The sequence below is a fragment of the Astyanax mexicanus genome, chromosome 1, assembly GCF_023375975.1.
Source record: "Astyanax mexicanus isolate ESR-SI-001 chromosome 1, AstMex3_surface, whole genome shotgun sequence".
Lineage (NCBI taxonomy): Eukaryota > Metazoa > Chordata > Actinopteri > Characiformes > Acestrorhamphidae > Astyanax > Astyanax mexicanus.
This window is the reverse complement of record NC_064408.1, coordinates 42,798,816-42,818,539: the sequence shown is the minus strand read 5'-3', so window position 1 is coordinate 42,818,539 and position 19,724 is coordinate 42,798,816. Positions and strand designations below refer to the sequence as shown.

The following is a 19,724-nucleotide window of genomic DNA, read 5'->3' as shown; positions in this document are numbered from 1 at the left end:
TTTAAAGAAATAGTTGCATGACTGCATGTTCAAATAGTTGATGTTGATGACAAATCACTCATTCCTGTTACTGGATCTTACTCCTGTTACTCGCACTCATTCCTGTTACGTTTTATGTTTTGAGTAACAGGAATGAAATTTTAGCATAGAATAAGCAAAAACATGACAAATAGCTAAATAGCGGCTATGCTAATAGCATGAGAAGACTGATCACATTATGTTTTTTCCGACAAAAAAAAAGTATTTTAAAAATAAATAAGATCTAAAAGTTAATTTAGGTTACAATAAAATCAATTATACAGAAAAACTAATGAAGGAACTTAATTTTGGTCTTCACGTGATCTTCAGAAGAACAAGCTGATGTCACTTCCTGTTGTAGATGTGACTTGTAGAATGTTCCAGATGGGGTAATGTTTTACGGTAACAGGATTGAGTAAAACCCAGGGATAAAACTAAAAGGTTTATTTTAACCTACATATTAAATATTAAAGCATATATGGGATTTAATTAAATAACATCTCTGAAGGATTTTAATAATTATATTTCATGGTAAAGTTTATAGTTGAAGAGTGGGGACAGGAAAGTTTACTTTTGCAATTAAGTCAACGTAAAAGACACTGCTTAAGTTGAGTTTGGATCATTCTAAATATTAAGAAGCATTATTAAGTAATGAAGGGTAGTTTTTGGTAGAGTTTGAAGGGTAGGAAGGGTAGAGTTTGAGGTGGATACAGACAATAATGGTGCTTACTGAATAAGTAATTCACAGTAATTACCGAATATAAAGTGGATATCAAACAATTCATAAACTATTGAATAATTCATTGTGGATACATTTATAGTGGATATTGTATAATTCCTAATTACTGATTAATTTAGATTATTTTAAAGAATTAAAAGCTGATACTTAGTGAGTTACTGATGTACAGTTACTAAATAATTCCATTGTTATTCAATGTTTCAAAATATATGCTGAATAAATGCCAGTAATAAGAATAAGTAGATGTTCTTACTTACAGAAACCTTGCTGTTGTTTTGGTAAAGACTGAAGCTGGGCGCTGTGTTTATTTCAGCAGGGTTCAGTGTTTGATTTGGCTGTTATCGCCTCCCTGTGGTCACATGAGGAAACAGAAGCACAAGACCTTCGCTCTAGTGAGCGTGTACTGTAATTTGGGAACTATTTAAATAACAGCTGCTGATTCTCAGCGCTAACTGGAAGGAGTCATGTTTTTAAAGGGCCCGTAATCCTTTCTTTTCTTCTTTCCTAATTTTGACCCTGAAATCCACTTAAAACACTTACATACCTTTATATAGCAAATACATGATTTAATTTTATGACAATTTCCTGGCATATTTTTATGACCCAGCTTAATCATTTTGTATCTGTGCTTTTAATGTAGTATGTAAATGAACACTGGTCTGATTGGTTGCTATTTTTGCAAAGCAGTCTAATTTCTAATTTTGGCAGTCTAAGCTTCTTTTCGAGTGTCCCCCTGCCCCTTGAAACAGAGTTACAAGAGAAAGGGGTGTAATCCTCACCCTAAGAACTAAGACCCTGCCATTGCACCATTCAAGGTGGAACGGTAAAGTTAGCTAGCTAGCTACAGAGACAAACGTTATGTAGAATTTGGCCATACAACATTGAAACTACACATTAAACTATGGCATTATAGTGCTAACTGCTGTAAGCTGCACAGATGCACTAGAAGTATGGGACATCTGATTGTAAAGCCATAAGCATTACTATGGAGTTGGTCCTAATATTCAGTCTTCTAAGAAGGCATTTGTGGAGTTTGACACTAATTTCAATTCTAGTCCATCCACAGGTGTTCGTTGGGTTGAGGTCAGGGCTCCATCTCAGTCAGTAAAGTTCTTCCACACCAGACTTACCCAGCCACTGAGCTGCTTTATGCGCTGGGATTCACAAAGTTGGAAGCATATCAATTGCTGAAGCTTAAGATTTTCCCTCACTAGAACTAAAGAGCCATGGTCAACCCCTGAAAAATTACCCTATAGTATAGTATCCTTCCTCCACAAAACTTTACAGCTGGCAAAGAGTGGCCAGAGAGGTAATGTTTTTTCCCACATTCGCAAAATACATAGAGAAATACTGTGATTCATTACTCCCCAGTGCTCTCACTACTCCGAAGTACAGTGACTGTGAGCTTTATTTCACTTGGTCCAACACTTGACATGAGAGTTTTAGTGATGTAAAGCTTGCATGCAGCTGCTTTACCATGGATACTCATGAATGACATGGAGCCCTTGGCAGGCGCACAGTTTATGTTGAAATATTAATGCCAGATGAAGTTTGGAACTGCAGTGACCCAGCTCTGTAACTTTGTGGTTGGACAATTCCAGGCAGAGTTGCTGTGGTTCCATTTACATTTACAGTGGTGTGAAAAAATGTTTGTCCCCTTATTGATTCCTTTTTTTAATCAAACAAGTTCAAACATTATTTAAATTAAGTTTTTTCTTTTTAAGAGAGGTAAAAATCCAAACCTACATGCAGGGGCAGATTTGGAAGTTCTGGGGCCCTAAGCAATGGTTTTTTTTCCAGGTGCCCTGATCAAATGGATTCTTTTGTATAGAAAATGCAATATTCAAGGTTCATACACCTTCAAAAATTCAAAAAATCCCGCTCTGTCTGCCTGGACTCTCGCCTGTAGCGACCGTCTCTCGCCTGGAGCGATCGCTCGCCGGCTCTGTCTGCCTGCCTTTAGCGCCTAGAGCAACCGGGTCTCTGGGCAAACAGCACCGGTCGCGCTAAGCACTGAAGCCGGGCAGACAGAGCCAGCGAGCCGATCGTTACAAGCAAGAGCCTGAGCGTGCCGCTCCGGGCCCTAAACTCCGGCGCGCCGGAGAGCGGGTTGTTAGGATGTTAGCATAGCCCGTTAGCTCACTCTCCTGCCGTCTCTTTTTCCCCGCCCTCTTCCAGCTCGTTGAGGTAGGCGGTCCGTCACGAACCCCGGAGATATCAGCCAATAGCGTTTGCTGAGGGAGGTGGCCCCAGCCACCTCTTTCAAAACTTGAGCGCAAAAAACTCAGGTAACTGCAGGTAATTCACACAGCGCACGAGGGAAAAAAAATCACCCAAAAAGGAAGTATAGTCTCTGAAACCAACCTTCAAAGTTTTACATGATTCCAAAACATTAAATGACACTAAAATCTACAAACACAGGGTTTCCAGGCATTCACAGCTATGTGTGCAGCAGACAATTAATGTCGGATAGGTAGGTGACAATATTAGCCTATAATGTACTGTAACCGTAGATCTCCATGTGTTACTCCGCCACATACAGGTAACCTAGCAACGATGTAGCGCTTTCCAACCAAATGCGATAATTTTAAACACCACTGGGAAGCGCGAGATCCTATAGGCACAGTGCAGAAACGACATGTCTCCAATAGGCGGCGCAGGCGAGAGACGCGGTCCACACAATTCAAAAACATGAATTATTACACACATTATCAGCCACCAATATCAGCGTATTTTAAGAGAGAGAGAGCTGATTGTAAGGTGGACTCTTGTAATTCCGCAGGTCTTGCCGCTGTGGGGCGCAGAGGTAAACAAAACTTTTAATTCTTAAAAAAAAATATTTCAGTCAAACGAGCACTGCACTTTAAACTACACAGATTTCTCTACTAAAAACGTTTATTTGAGTGAGTAAAGTTTATTCTGTTTATTTACAGTAACGTTACACTTAGATTTCCACAATATTGACTGAAATGGCCGGTGGGGGGTGGCAGAAGGAGAAATATATTTGAAGTCACGGGCCACAGACTCTGTAATAAAACAAATAATGAAATATGCCACTTTAAATAATACTTTTTCCTGATTATTTCATTTACACACCATTTTACTTGACTTACTATCTTTATATTTGACAGTGTTGTGTAAACTAAGATTTTCAAATTGATTTTTATTTTCATGATGTCTCTTAATATTAAACTCCTTAATTACGGCAACTTTTAGACTCGGCCCGTTTTCTGCGCTAGAAATGCGCACTCTCTCCGCTTTTAGACTCTTTGCCCCGTTTTTTCTGCGCTAGAAATGCGCACCCTCTCCGCCTTTAGACTCTTTTGTCACGTTTTCCTCGCTAGAAATGCGCACCCTCTCCGCTTTAGACCCTTTGCCCCGTTTTTTCTGCGCTAGAAATGCGCACTCTTTTGCCCGTTTCTGACACTTAGCAATTCCACCTATTCAAACTTTGAATCTCACATTATAAAAACCTGCTAATCAGCTGGCCAACTTTCATTCTATTTCTAAAATACCTCGCAGGGCGCTCCAAAAAAGGAAGCGGGCCGTAGTTTGGACACCCCTGTTTTAAACCATAGCTAAATGTTTCCCCCACGAGGGCGTGGTCTTTCTCAGGTGATGCAAAGCGCTGTTTCCACGAGGAGAAGCTACGGACCAATCCCAGCGCAGGGGGCGGGGCTTTTCGGAATACACATGGGGAAAAGTGATGATGAGGAAATGTCTCATTCACTCAAAACTCATTCATAATTCCAGCGTGTGAAAGGGTGGAGAGATTTAACTGCAAGTTAAAGTTTCTCTGCATTCTGATTCCTTACTTTCTCTCAATTTCTCATGTGATGAAAAACAGCTGAAAAAGGAAACATCTCTCTTATTTATCTCTTATTTCCCTTTCTTACTTTCCCATCTCTCTCTCTCTCTCTCTCTCTCTGTCTCTCTCGGTGGGTCGGAATATGGGCGGGAACAAAAAAGGAAAAAAGCGCGTGAGGAAACAAGTCTTCTCTTCCTCCTCCTCCTCCTCCTCCTCCTCCTCTCCTCTCTCTGCAGTATGGCTCTCTCCGGCGGCGGCTCCGCTGCTCTCGGTCTCTCCCCGGTTCTCCTCGCTCTGGACTCGGTATGAGGGCTGAAGGATGGAGCTGCTGGCGGATCTCTCCTGGAGCTCGGTGGCGCTGCCCCTGGACGCCGTGGTGGCAAAGTTCCGGCTACCCGCGCTGGTCAGGCTAAGCCAAGGTAACTTCTCCATCACTTTACCCACCCATCCTTCCATCCATACATCTATCCTTCCATCCACCCATCCTTCATACATGCATCCACCCATCCGCCTATCCCTCTATATAGAGTAAACTCTCTAACTCTAGTTTTAGGCTCGCGGTGGAAATGCTCGGGTGTGTTTTCTTAGCGATTAGCGACGCAGAAGTTTGCACAGTTAACTTTTCATGATTTTCGCAACTTTCTCCCTTTTTCTTTATTTCTACTTCTACTCTTTTTCTTTCATCATTATTTTTATTTATTCATCCCTATTTCTTCTTCATTTTCTTCTTTTCCTTCTTAATCCAAGTTCTTTCTCGTTTTTCTTTTTCTTCTTTCCCTGTTCTTCTTCTTGTCCATCCATTCTACGCATTTTCTTCTTCTCTTCCTTCTCCATCTTCTTCTATTCCTTCTTCTTCATTTTCTTTTTTTTAACTTCTAACCTGTTCTTCTGTGAGTCACAGACTAGGTTTAAACACTGTTTGGAAAACTGCCTCACTATGCACAGTATTGGTGCACCTGCTAATTCATTTTTCTTCTGCAATCAAGGGTATTAAAGGCCGGTTTATCTTGCTTTTGTTGGAGTAATGGTCTCTTCTGTCCAGGGAAGCATTTTGGAGCATTGCTGTGCAGATTCATGAATGTTATTGAGTTCAGGATGCTAAATCACCGCACCTCATCTCCAATTTCCTTCTATCTCCAACTCTTTCCAAAAGTAGTGGTTGAAACACCATCATTAAGAGAACACAGTGCTAGACAGCTCAGTGCATATATTGGACCATATATTGGACCAGGACCAGGATTACTCTGTGTCTGTGTGGAAACTGGCTTGGAGTTGGTTAAGAGATGATCTTACACAAAAGAAGATGTCAGGTCATCTGTATTTGTACAAGGAATAGTTTCATTAACAACATAATCTTATACTAAATTGCATTGTCAGTGCCTTTTTAATAAAAAAAAAAAATTATGTTGTCTGTTAAATTATAATGAATTGAGTGGTGCCATAGAAGGGCATGGCTCTTTATGGAACCAAAAGGGGTTCTACTATGGCCTCACTCAAAGAACCCTTGATAGTACCTTTATTTCTAAGACTGACCTCGAGCTGTCAATATTTGGTTTATCCAGAATTTACAGCATCCTAGATATAAGGATCATGGATTGTGTGGGTGTCTGCAGAATTGAAGGATGCACATTGGTTCTGCTTTCTTTTAGAGTGACCTTAGGTGAAGCAGGCTTCAACAGAGGTCAAAGTTGGTATCTGTTTATTGCAAGAAAAGATTTCTTACAGTTTACGATAATATTTGGCATAGTTTAAAATTAACTAACATAATAGCTCAATATATTCAATTAATTCTTATGTTTTTCATTGTATCATTCCAGTTAATATTCTCATGTACAGGACTAATATATTATATATGAAACAGTATAACTGTAATCTACAACACCTGTTGTGTCCCATTTAAGCTATTGGAATGATCCCAGTTAGGAGTCTTATAGAAATAAGTAATTGTTGAATAAATGAGTTAGTTAAGTGAGTTTAGTGTCTGAGCGTGTGTAATAAGGGTTGATGCTGTACTGTTAAGTGTGTATGATGATGTGAATATGATCAAGAGTGTGTGTGAGGTTCTCCACAGAGCTGAGGTTGGTGTAAGGAGTTACTTTGCTCTTGGCGAAAGGTGACAAAGTGGCTGTTGTGTGTGAGCAGTGATGCAGTGCCTTTCATATGGTAATGCTGTAATCGCTCGATGAGTGCTCTGCATACTAAGAGGCTGGGCCAGAGCACGGCTCCAACTTTTAGTCAAACGCTGAACGGCCCACAACGAGGCGGAAGAACCACCGGCCTGAAAACACACCGGCTGTCATGCATTCCAGCAGACCACGGCTGAGAGCTTTGTGTGGAGATTACGCTGAGGAAAAGCCTCCGATTCACCGGGGCAAAACTTTCGGCCAGTGTGGGAAAAGAGAGAGGCGTGAGCAAGGGAATGGTCAGGGTAGTGGATAAACACTCTCTAGAGTGTGTATGTGAGTGAGAGAGGGCTCTCAGTGGTTAGGTCATGGGACACTTGAGGACCCCTCATCTCTCTTTCTTCCTCATCTCTTCATTTACACTTCTTATTATTTGTATACCAAACTGAAAATTACTAACAGGTTAATCACAAAACTAGCAAATGTTGCACAAAGTAATGAGCCAACCACAACTTAATTAGCTAACTTAGATAAACTAGTGAATTAAGCATAAATTACTTAGCTAACTGCAAACTAACAGGCTAAGTACAAAGTAACGAACTAAGCACAACTTACTTAACTAGGAAGCCAAAGGCAAACTAATAGGCTAAGTACAAAACAAGTGAACTTAGCAACTAATTACTTAGCTAACTTCAAACTAACAAGCTAAGTACAAAACTAGCATACTAAGAAAAAATTACTTTACCAGCAAACTAACTGTAAACTAATAGGCTAACTACAAAACTAGTGAACTAGGTATAAATAACTAAACCAGCAAGCTAAATGCAAACTAAAAGACTAAGTACAAAACTAGCAAACTTAGCACAAATTACTTAACCAACAAGCTAACTGCAAACTAGCAGGATAACTACAAAACTAGCAAACTAAGCATAAATTATTTACAGAGCAAGCTAACTGCAAACTAACTGGCTTAGTACAAAACTAGCAAACTAAGCATAAATAGCTTAACTTGCAAGCTGACTACAAACTAGCAGGATAAGTACAAAACTAGCAAACTTAACATAAATTACTTAACCAGCAAGCTAACTGGAAACTTACAGAATAAGTACAAAACTAGCAAACTTAGCATCAATTATTTAACCAGCAAAGCTAACTGCAAACTAATAGGCTTAGTACAAAAGTAGCGAACTAAGCATAAATTACTTAACAAGCAAACTAACTGCAAACTATCAGGCAAGGTTGAAAAACTAGCGAACTAAGCATAAATTACTTTGGACCTGTAGAACAACGTCAATAGATTTTAATTTCAGGTTAAATGTTGGTGATGATGTCAGATGACAAAAAATTTAAATCAGGATAATGTCTATTACTGTTATATGCCTGCAGGGTTAGCTAAATGCAAGCTAACAGGCTAAGGAAAAAACTAGCAAACTCAGCACAAATTACTTAACCAGCAAGCTAACTGTAATCTAAAAGGATAAGTACAAAACCTAGCAAACTACGCACAAATGACTTAGCTAACTGCAAACAAAAAGGAGCTAAACTAATGAGCTAAACTGCTAATTAAACTAGCTAATTAAAAAGTAATATGTGAGCTATTATATAACTCACTGTGTGTTGTTATTATGTGCTGTGGTACCGAGATTTTCTGTTATTTTTCTCTGCATTTTCACATTTTGGAATCAAGTTAGCTTGATTTTTATTTTATTTTTCCAACGTTATGAAGCACAGTTCTTGTATGTTTTTTTTCTACTGTGAACAGTCTTTTCTGTAATGCTAGATGTTCTATTAAACTAAAAAAGTAAACATCACATTAAAAACACCCTCATGAATAAGCAGGATTAGTTTCCTACACAAATGAATATATAGTCTAAGAAGTATTACAGATTTTATAATATTATAACAGATTTTCTGGCACTCTTTTTTTATTTCATTATTTCAAAGCAGCGTTGGTAATATATTGTGTCTTTGTGGAAATGCTGAAGATCTGAATCAGTGAATTCAGCTCAGCACTTTATTCAGTGCAGTCAATTAACCAGCTCTCATCCTCTCTCACGCATTCATTCCCTCATTCATTTTCTCACCCCCTCTCTTATTCATTCACTCTGTTATTAACCCTCTTTCACCCACTCTCTCACTCACACACATAGAAAGGCATATTGGTCCTTTTCTTTTGCTGCACTTCATGTTCCATTCTTTCATTCTTTTTCTTTTACTCCTTAAGATCTCTTTCCCTCCCTCTCTCTCTCTTTATCACTTTCTGTCTCTCTCTCTTTCTCTCTCACGCTCTGCTGCCCTGTTGACCCTGTAGCTGTGGCTGACCCCTTACCTACAGGCCTTCCAAAAATCACAGTTATTTCTCTCTCCCTCACTTTCTCTTTTTCTCTCTCTCTCTCTCTCTCTCTCTCTCTCTCTCTCTTCTTTGCTCTCTCTCTCGCTCTCTTTCTCGCTCTCTCTTACTTGCTCTCAGTTCAGTTCAGTTCAGAGGTGCTTTATTTGGCGTGAATGTAATTACATACACTATTGCCAAAGCAATTAATAATACATGTAAACAGATATTATAAAAAAATACTACAAATAATAACAAAAATACTCTCTCTCTCTCTCTCTCTCTCTCTCTCTCTCTCTCCCACATTGCTCCTTGCTTGCCGACTTCTACGAAACACACACACAAAAACACACACAAACACACACACAGCTTTATTATAGGTTGGCATGTATAGACTGTAGATGTGTTTGTGTGTGTAGTAATTATAGACAACTAAGGCTTAGCAGAACCTGTGTGTGTGTGTGTGTGTGTGTGTGTGTGTGGTTCATTTCCTCTGTAAAAGCCTCTGTTTTAAGACTTCCATCAATAAAGGATTCTTTTAGTATCTGATCAATACGCTCCTCTTTCATCACATCCTCTCTCTCCCTCTCTCTCTCTCTCCTGCCCTGTCTCTCTCTCTCTCTCTCTCTCTCTCTCCCTTTTCGCTGTATCTCTCTCTCACACTCCCTTCTTTCTTCTATTGTCTCTTTATTTGCCGTCCTCTCTCTTTCATTTTATTTCTCTCTTACACACTGTCTCACTCTCACTCCATCACATACTCTCTCTTTCCTTTTCTCTCTTTAGTTTAAGTTGTAGTTAAAGTTGTGTTTTATTGGTTTGACTGTAATACGACCCACTGCTGTTAGTGATTAACAGTAATTATGCCACAGCCTGTGATGCGATTGGATGAAAGACATTCTTGGAGTGCCAATATTGCATGATAATGGCACTCTGGCTAGTTCTCTTCCAGTATACATAACCTAGCTAGGGCTCCCAGTGCTTACAAAGAAGCAGTAAGCAATTATTTTACAAGTATAATTATATAATTATACCAATTAAAATATTTTTGTGTAAACATGACATATTGAAAGTAGCTCTTTTTTCACTCTCTCTCTGCAAAATTCTCTCTCTCTCTCTCTCTCTCTCTCTCTCTCTCTGTCAGTGCATCAGTAACTGGGTTTCAAGGAAGAGAGTAATGTTTTGGCCAGTGTTTTTTCTTGTGTAATGATTCTTGTGCGTATATCATTGTGTGTGTGTGAGAGAGAAAAAGAGAGACAGAAGGAGAGAGAGAGTGCCCGCTTGGCTAAATTTCAGTGGTGTCCCCTGGCAGCAGAGGGGGTCTGTTCCGGGGAGAAACATCTCTGTAGTGATGACCGCTGTGGTTTCCGTTCTGTGTCCGAATGAAAGCGTGTCTAGAGACACTTTTCACGTCTCAGTATATAAAAATGACTAACTGTCCAAGAACCCCCCTGGTGTGGGTTTCTGTGTGGTGTGGGTAAAAAATAAACTTTTTTACTGGATAATCTCCACTAAAAATGTATTGTATTTTTTTAACTACATTTTAAGCAGTTAATAAACAATTTGTGGTAAATTGTATTTATAAAGCACCTTTGCTTTATAAATGATTGTTTACCAAATTGCAGTGCAGGAGTGTGAAAAAAATAATCTGGCCATGCAACTTGTAACTACAATAAACGGATACTTGTTTTCTGTTTTTGAATAGGTTATTATTGCTGTTTACAGACTAATATATATTATACCTTGTTCTAAAAAAAACCAGAAAAAAAAATCTGAATTAAGAGACAGGTTAAGATAAACTATTGATTATATGAGTGAATGGATCGGTTGCTTTAAAGAGGCCACTGAATACCAGCATGGTACTGTAATAGGATGCTACCATTATAACTGTCAGCTGGTGAAATTTTCTTCCTATCTAGATGTTTCACCATCAGCTGTGAGTGATATTGTTGAAAGTGAAAGTGTTTTTGAACCACAGCAACCCAGACACAAAGTGCAGAGTTGTACACTTGCTGTTAAAGCTGCAAAAGGGGAAATTACATCATATTAAACCCTATGGATTTAGAATGGGATGTCATCAAAGGTGTCATAAACAATTAAATAAATAGAGTGCTACGGTACTTTTGTCCACATAACATATGTTTTGGTGTATTTACTTGAGTCTAAGGCCAGTGTTAGCCTAGGATCTTCCTGTCACTAATACTGTACAATTACCAGTACTGGAAAACAAAACAAAAGTCCAAGGCCAGACAGTCAGCAAAAAACAACAGAGGCAAAGAACGTGAGAAGAACACATGCTTAACATAGTTTCACCCAAACAGAACTAAACAAAAAAGACACAAACACAAGATTTTAAATTCACAGACACACACCTGAAAGGGATTACAGAAAGGCAGGTCTATGAGAAAGGTACACCTGGAAACACGTAGGTGTACATAATAGGTAGGTGAAACAAAGCCAGTAAAAAAGGCCCAAACCAACGGAACCATGTGCTACAGTCCACATGGCAAACCACAACAAACAATGACAGGCATGTGACTCCTGGTCTGTGGAACCAATGTGACCCCTGGGGAAGGCTTTAAGGAGAGGCAGACATACAATGACTTCCAACAAGAGACGGGACCTAATTTATAAGATGCAAAAGAGAAGAGGAAACTGGGCTGGGGTACAGACACAACAGCACCAAGGATAAGACAGGTGATGGGACCTGGTAAGGGACAACCGTAACCAATACAGTTAACAGTACATGAACTGACAAGGCGACTGATCAGTTGGTCTAATATAGGGTGACGTTTCCATTATAACCAATCTGGATCCAGACCTAGCAAAAGTCAAAGAATTCACAGAAACCAGCATATTCATTGAGCAAATGAAACTGCCAATGGGGCCCATTAGATGTGTAGATGTGTTCTGAGGGTCAGGCAGGGGTGCTTGTAAATCTGACCAAGCAGCGCTGGTGGCATGAGTGCCTGAGGTGCTGGTGTCTCTGGCACAGGATAGGCCCAGGCACCAGCTCTGAAGGGATCCATGGTGCTGGCTTTGGGTGAGCCAGGGGTGACAACTCTGCAGGGGAACCACAGGATCACAGGAGTGTCTGTGACCGCTGAATCAAGCGACCAAGGATTCTGGGGCAGATTATTTTAGATTTTGTGTTTTAGGCTATTCTATAAACTCAGTTTATAATTTTGTTCACGTTCACTCAGGTTCACTCAGGTTACATGTAGCTAGCTAACTTGTATTTTTTTTGGTAGTTAGCTCAGATTATGTTATTATATTAGCTAGCTCTGTAAAGCTTGTATATTTCACCTGTAACTGCCCCACACTGCTGCTTGAAAAAGTCCTAAATTTTTACTGGAAACTCAGTATTATCGTATTTTAAGGTGCACTATTAATGAACGTCTATTTTCTGGTCCATTTTCATACATAATGTGCCCTGGATTGTAATGCGCTTTTTAAGAGAAACTATAAGGAACTTGTGGTTCAGCAGATCTGACATGCTAAGCTAAGTAAACAAAACTGTAAAAATACTTTCTTTGAAGTCAAACGAGCTCTGGATGTAAATCTACACAGATTTCTTTCCTGGAAACTGTTTTATTTGGGTGAGTAAAGTGCTTCTGTTTGTTTACAGTAAGACACTAAGGCTGGGGCATTAGCATTAGCAGCTAATCTCTCTAGCAGTGCTAGCCGGCTACAGGCCAATAATACTCACCTCTGAACAGGGAAATAGCGTTTAGCGGGTACTTCTAATACTGCCCTGGTGCTGGAGAACTAAACTGAAACTCCTGAATAGTACTGCAATTTAGGCTTTACTGCTTCTCTGACTGGTAAAATTCACACAAAAGGCGCAATGGATTAAAAGGCACACTGACGATTTTTGGGAAAATGTAAGCATTTTAAGTGCAACTTATAGTGCAGAAAATATGGTACATAAAATAAATGAGTCATTTTTTGGTATAAATTATTTAGTATTTCAACCAATTTGGCCAAACATCAAAAGCTATTTTTTGGGTTGAAAATTTTGGTTGCCAAATATACAGTGTATCCCTAATTATTATACCTTACACCAGGATTAAATACCTTCTATTTTTATATGCACAATACACACAATAGGGTATAATAATATTTTATTATACAATAATATTTTACTTTATCTAGGGAATTTTCTGTCACATAAACATTTTTAAGAATGTGTCTTTTGAGTGTCTATGTGTAACATATTTGTGTTTCTCTTTAGGTGAAAATGTGGAGGGATTGTCTGAAGAGGATGTAGTTCTGTTGCACTCGTGCAGGCAGTGGACCACTGTGACTGCACATTCTTTGGAGGAGGGGCATTATGTCATCGGACCCAAGATTGACATCCCATTGCAGTACCAAGGTAAAGACAAAACATGTGTATAAAAATATATATGACAACATAAATATACTTGTCTGCTTATACCAGAGGTGTCCAATCTCATCAGCAAAGCACATGTGATCAGTTGTGTAAAGACTGAGCAGTTGATTAAAGAAGTGGAGATAAAAAGTGCTAATGGTTTTTAAGAACAGCTGGCCCTTTGCATACAAGGTCAGACACCCCTGACAGAAATTAGAAACCATCAGAGGTGGAAAAATTGTAATTAAGTAAAAGCACCTTTACTTTGCTAAAATTCTACTCAAGTAAAAGTAAAAGTATCTAAAAATCTACTTGAGAAAAAGTAAACATTACTCAATTTAAAATAGTAAGCACCAATAAAAGAATACAACAGTACTTTGAGTAAAATTACATAGTTACTTTTAATTATTTGATGTAAAAAAAGGAAAAAAAATCATAAATTTAATTGTTTTTAATAAACTATTGTTTCACATAATAATTTGGACCTTTCAGGCAGTATTTGTTCAGACCACCCCATAAAACAAGTGGCATAGGTTTCTACGATCCATTTTTGTTCTTTACTATTAAAATGTATGGTAATCTAGGTGACTATACACTGTAATTTTATAGTTTTACAGTTCATTATTATTTTTTAAATTGCCATTGTTATGCTTTAACTGCTACTGACATGTTTTTTAACATTTAAGCAGATTGTTTAATGATAAAATACTTACACCACATACTTTCTCAGGTTTGATGTGGAAGTTTTGAAAGCTGACAGTTCTGTCTGGTGGGGCACATTTTGTACTGCATGAGGACATTATTGCCTCGCTATTCCACGTGCGAGCATCCGTGCCAATTTTTTTCCCCAGCATTTTATTTTTTACTCAGTAACGGGAGTTTTTCAATGTAGCAAAGTAAATTACTTGTGTCAAAATGTACTTGAGTAAACGTTAAATTACCTATTTTAAAAACTACTTTAAAAATTACAAATTACTCATAAAATCTACTCAATTACAGTAACTTGAGTAAATGTAATTCATTACTTTTCACCTCTGGAAACCACGAATCACAAAACTCAAAACTACTAAGAATAAAAAGTTATGTAGGTTCTAGAATAGAGCGCTGGAAAGCTTCAGAATTTAAGTAAAAGTAAAAATCTTAAAAAATGGATAATCTTGCACTGTATGCTACATAACATAACATTAGCATTAGGGGAACAGTTAGCAATAAACCATGTTAAGAATAGGCTTGAGGAAGTCGACAATTATGTTATAACTCTTTTATGCCGTTTACTCCAATCATGTGTTTCTTATTTTTTATTATATAAAATTCATATAAATATATCAATATCAGACTATACACATAAATTACATAAAACATACAACATGACTAGACTATTACAGTCTTTAAATCTGTCTCATATAACATTATACCTTTTGAAATAAAAAAAATAAAAAAATAAAGAGGATTAGACCGCACTCGTATAATGTCCAGTATATTTGAGATGTGCACAAAAATGGGAAAAGAAAAAGAATATTAAGGAAAACACAATACATCATATATGAACAACAACAATCATCATAAACTCATGAAAAAATAATAAACATATCCTACTCAAAACAAATCAAACAAAATTTTGACCTCTTGAAGTTAGCATAAGAGATTCCATTTTTAATCTTTTATCGCTTGTACTGAAAATGACAAACACAATCTCTACCACTTGTGCTAATCCTGGGTATAGATAAACACAGTGCTGCTAAACACAGGGTATCTGAAACTACATGTGTAGGAGGGGAGCAGAGAAAGGGAAAGTGCAGGAGAGTCTGACTGATAGACGGCATGGCAGTGATGTGGTGATGGTTGTTACTGCTGTATTGATTGTTGTATTAGAGCACTTAACATCACACTTGTTCACTCTGGTCTGGTCTGCTACATACAGTGACCTGGCCATTGTATCTGTCTCTGGTGTATTGCTTCAGTGGTCATCAGTGTCTTGTCATGTTATATAACAAATGTGTTCATTCTTCTGGTTAGTGTCCTCTTGAACCAACACACATGCGCAGAAATATACTAATAAGAGAGGCAGGGGTGGAAAAAAGCACATAGCCAGTCTTTTATTACAGAGTTTTATGCATGCCGTTGGTGTGTGACTATTAAAATAGCGCCAGGTGATGTTTTTTACTGTTGCTCAATTCAATAAGACATGGAGTAAGCCGAAGCATTTATTTATTTCCAGTAATGTATTTTATAGTAATTTAATAATATTGCCATAAGAAGAAATGAAATTATACAGCTCTGGAAAAAAATTAAAAGACTACTTCAGTTTCTGAATCAGTTTCTCTGATTTTGCTATTTATAAGTATATGTTTGAATAAAATTAACATATTGTAATTTAGAGCATTTTTTTTTTTTGAAAATGAGAAATGGCTGAAATAACAAAAAAATGATGCAGAGCTTTCAGACCTCAAATAATGCAAAGAAAACAAGTTCATATTCATATTCATATTTTAGAGTTCAGAAATCAATATTTGGTGTAATAACTCTGGTTTTTAATCACAGTTTTCATGCATCTTGGCATGTTCTCCTCCACCAGTCTTACACACTGCTTTTGCATAGCTTTATGCTACTCCTGGTGCAAAATTCAAGCAGTTCAGCTTGGTTTGATGGTTGTGATCATCCATCTTTCTCTTGATTATATTCCAGAGGTTTTCAATTTGATAAAATCAAAGAAACTCATAATTTGTAAGTGGTCTCTTTTATTTTTTTTAAGCTGTATAAGTAAGATATCATCATTAGTGCACCATAGTGCTTCTTTTGGGGTTCTTTAGTAAAGCCGATGACATTATTGTAGTAATGTACTATTTAATCAAACCAACTTTTTACTTAATAAAAATTACCCAGCTAACAGAGGAACATGAAAATGTTCCCAGCTAGACAAACAGTAACATTATGCAAATGTTAAAATGACATGCCCAAAACTAAAAATTCTAATCTAAACTTAACTACACATTTCTAGTGTACATACAAGAATATTTGGACAGAAGTATATGGACACCTGCTCAGTCAGTGTTTCTTCTCAAGCAATATAAAATAATTTATCCATCTTTACCTGTCCAGGAAAGGCATTGTATTCGATTTTGAAGCATTGCTGTGAGGATTTGATTGAATTCAGCAACAAGAGCATCACTTCCTGTGTGATATATTTTAACTGTCCCCAGAAAAGTGATTCCGAAAATGTAGAGCTTTTCTCTTTAAACCCAATAGAATATATGACTTTAGCAAGAAAAAGATTACAAAAATCGGGTTGTTCTCAGTGTTTTGATGTGCAGTGTGTTTATGAGAACATATATATGTGTGTGTGTGTGTGTGTGTGTGTTTGTTGGTAAACCTCACTCAGTGGGTAGTCCGGTGGCCGTTATCTCATTCATAAATTCGGCTTTAGCATGACTTCATCCTGACGTCATTCCCGAGGGATCAGGGGAGAAGCCCATTCTGAAAATCCGCTCTCCGGAATACCGGCCACTAAGCATGCTGCAGTTCCTCTCCTGGGAACACCACTACCCAATATACCCGTCTCCGGCAGCATGAGGTCATGTGACCAATGAGATCACCTACAAGGGTTTCCGGCGGCAACGAGACGCCAGGGATGAAGTGAGACAGAATGAGAGAGATGAGATCATCTGTGTGTTCCTCGGTCTGGGGGCTGGCTGGGCTTAGACAGACGATGACGGCGCGGATGATGATGATGATTATGATGAGGATGTTAGTGTTGATGAGCTTGACAGCATCCAAACAGTGCCGGATGATAAACAGATTACAGAGACTGTGGAGAAATCAGGACTTTATGAGGACTGCAAGAATTGATTATGATAGGGGAACAAACTTAGGAAGAGGATGATGGTGATGATTCTAAAGATGGGGATGACCGTGATGAGCAAATATGAAAAGAATGACTCAAAATAATAACAAATAAAATAAAAAAGTATATAACAGTAGGCTACATTAGCTACAGATGAATGTCAAATGTCCTCAGGAAGAAGGTCTTTTGCACATACTTTTAAACGGTTAAAGAGAAAAAGGGATAGGTTTTTTTACTCAAGAGCAGTTAGGTGGTTCTTCTCTGTGGATTGTAGCTGTAGAATTGTAGAAAAATTATCTGGATCTGTTGCTGCTTGATTTTTGCCAATAAATCACTAGAGGGAAAAGTAAGTCACTAAACCAAGTAACAAAATCATTAAGTATATGTTTTAATGTATGATGGGGATTGTAGTGCAGTGAATTGTGAAAATATACAGCTCTGGACAAAAATAAAAGACCACTCAAAAATGATGGGTTTCTTTGATTTTACCAAATTAAAAAGCTCTGGAGTTTAATCAAGAGAAAGATGAATGATCACAAGCCATCAAACCAAGCTAAACTGCCTGATTTTTTGCTTAAATGAGTGGCATAAAGTTTTCCAAAAGCAGTGTGTAAGACTGGTGAAGGAGAACATGCCAAAAAGATGCATGACAACTGTGATTAAAAAATAGGAACTTAAATGTTTTCTTTGCATTATTTGAGGTCTGAAGGCTCTGTATCTTTTTTGTTATTTCAGTCATTTCTAATTTTCTGCAAATAAATGCTCTTAATGACAATATTTTTATTTAGAATTTGGGAGAAATGTTGTCTGTAGTTTATAGAATAAAATAACAGTGTTCATTTTAATTAACATAAACCTATAGATAGCAAAATCAGAGAAACTGACTCAGAAACTGAAGTGGTCTCTTAATTTTGTTTGTTATTATCCTCTTGTGCTTCATCATTGTTCTCAGGATGCTATTGGTGGACTGTTCTCAGTCCAGCAGAAACAAAGAGGTGTTTAAAAACTTCAGCAGCACTGTTGAGTCTGATCCACTCTTACCAACACAACACACCAACACTATATCAATGCCACTGCAGTGCTGAGAATGACCCATCACCCAAATAGTAGCTGCTCTGTGGTGGTCCTGTAGGCTCCCGACCACTGAAGAACAGGGAAAGAGAATGATAATAAAGTATGCAGATACAGATACAGGACTGCAGTCTGTAGTTTAAAAACTACAGTGTGTCTCTATGTGCTCAATGGAGCTAATAGGAAGAACAGTGGGTGTAGAAACAAGAAGGTGGTCATAATGTTATGCCTGATTGATGTAGGTGTTGAAGGCGGCTGCATTACAGCATGAGTTGGGAGGAGAATGAGAAAATGAAAAAATAGGAGTAACCCAATACACACCTCCCTCGAGACGAGCATTACTCACTTTAAAGTCATGCAGCCTCCATCTGCTGTCATCTACCACACTGACCTTCAGCGAGGCGAGACCTGAGCATGTGTGTATGAGGGTGAATATGTGTCACAGCAGTTTATATTTGAAGAAAGGCGAACTTTACAGCACCAGTACACCAATAAACAACATCCTCTACTTATCTCTGAAGGCTTTGCACACGATTTTGGATTGTGTCTGTGAGAATATGTGCCTATTCAATCAGACAACAAGCACGAAAGGTCAATGAATGAAAGGCACTCGATCTCAGTCAATGTTGTAGTTCATTCTGAAGATGTTTAGAGGGGGTTAAGGGGGAGAGACATTGTACATATGTAGAGAAATCACTGGTTGACATGTTAATCAGAGTCCTTCTATTATTGCATGGCGTCTGTTTATGGATAAAGTCTCGCCCTTCATTAAAAAGAACCAGAGATCAGCTTTTGCTAGTCACAATTAGCGGGTTTTTTTTTTTTACTGTCGTGGAACCGGCACTGTTCTGGAACCTAATTTTGAACCATTCACTGTGTTTGCACCAAAAAAAAGTAGGTTCCTGAACCAGGAATGTGTGGCACTAGTGGGAAAGCCCTTCTGCATGAGGAGCTCTGTGCACAGACTAGGGGTGTAACGGTACAGAAAGTTTACGGTTTGGTTCACACCTCGGTAAAGGCCCATGGTTCAGTATTTTTTTAGGTACAAGAGACTGGGCATTCTGTATAGCCTCACTTTTATTAATTTCATAATAACAATGGAACTGACTTATAACCATGTTTTGTTTTTGGGATGGAATGTTGTAAACTGGGCTCTTTTATTAAATGGCACTTTTATTACGGGGTACTTTAATGAAACCAGGGTGCGTTTTCAGTGCAGCGACAGTGTGTGGACAATTTACGTCATCTGCGCTTCTGCGCACGCTCTCTGCTTGTGTGCTCCAGCCTGCACTCTCTAGTGCACTGTTTCCACTCAGCTTAAGTGCTAAGAGCTAAACTTCTCAGGGCAGGCTAGGGGCTAAGTCAGTAGCGAGTTGCAAACAAAAGTGAGAACACCCCTAAGTGAAAATGGCCAAATTCTGCAATA

The 19,724-nt window shown here is 38.3% G+C and overlaps 1 protein-coding gene across 1 annotated transcript in view; it reads left to right on the top strand.

Moving 5' to 3' along the window:
- Positions 1 to 4,289: 4,289 nt before the first annotated feature.
- The window catches only part of gareml (GRB2 associated, regulator of MAPK1-like), a 38,728-nt gene continuing 23,293 nt past the window's right edge, over positions 4,290 to 19,724 (top strand). Inside the window, exons 1-2 of the mRNA XM_007260482.4 lie at positions 4,290 to 4,984; positions 13,249 to 13,389. Of these exons, the coding sequence (XP_007260544.3) occupies positions 4,885 to 4,984; positions 13,249 to 13,389 (241 nt within the window). The 5' untranslated portion in view covers positions 4,290 to 4,884. The remainder of the gene's footprint in view (positions 4,985 to 13,248; positions 13,390 to 19,724) is intronic.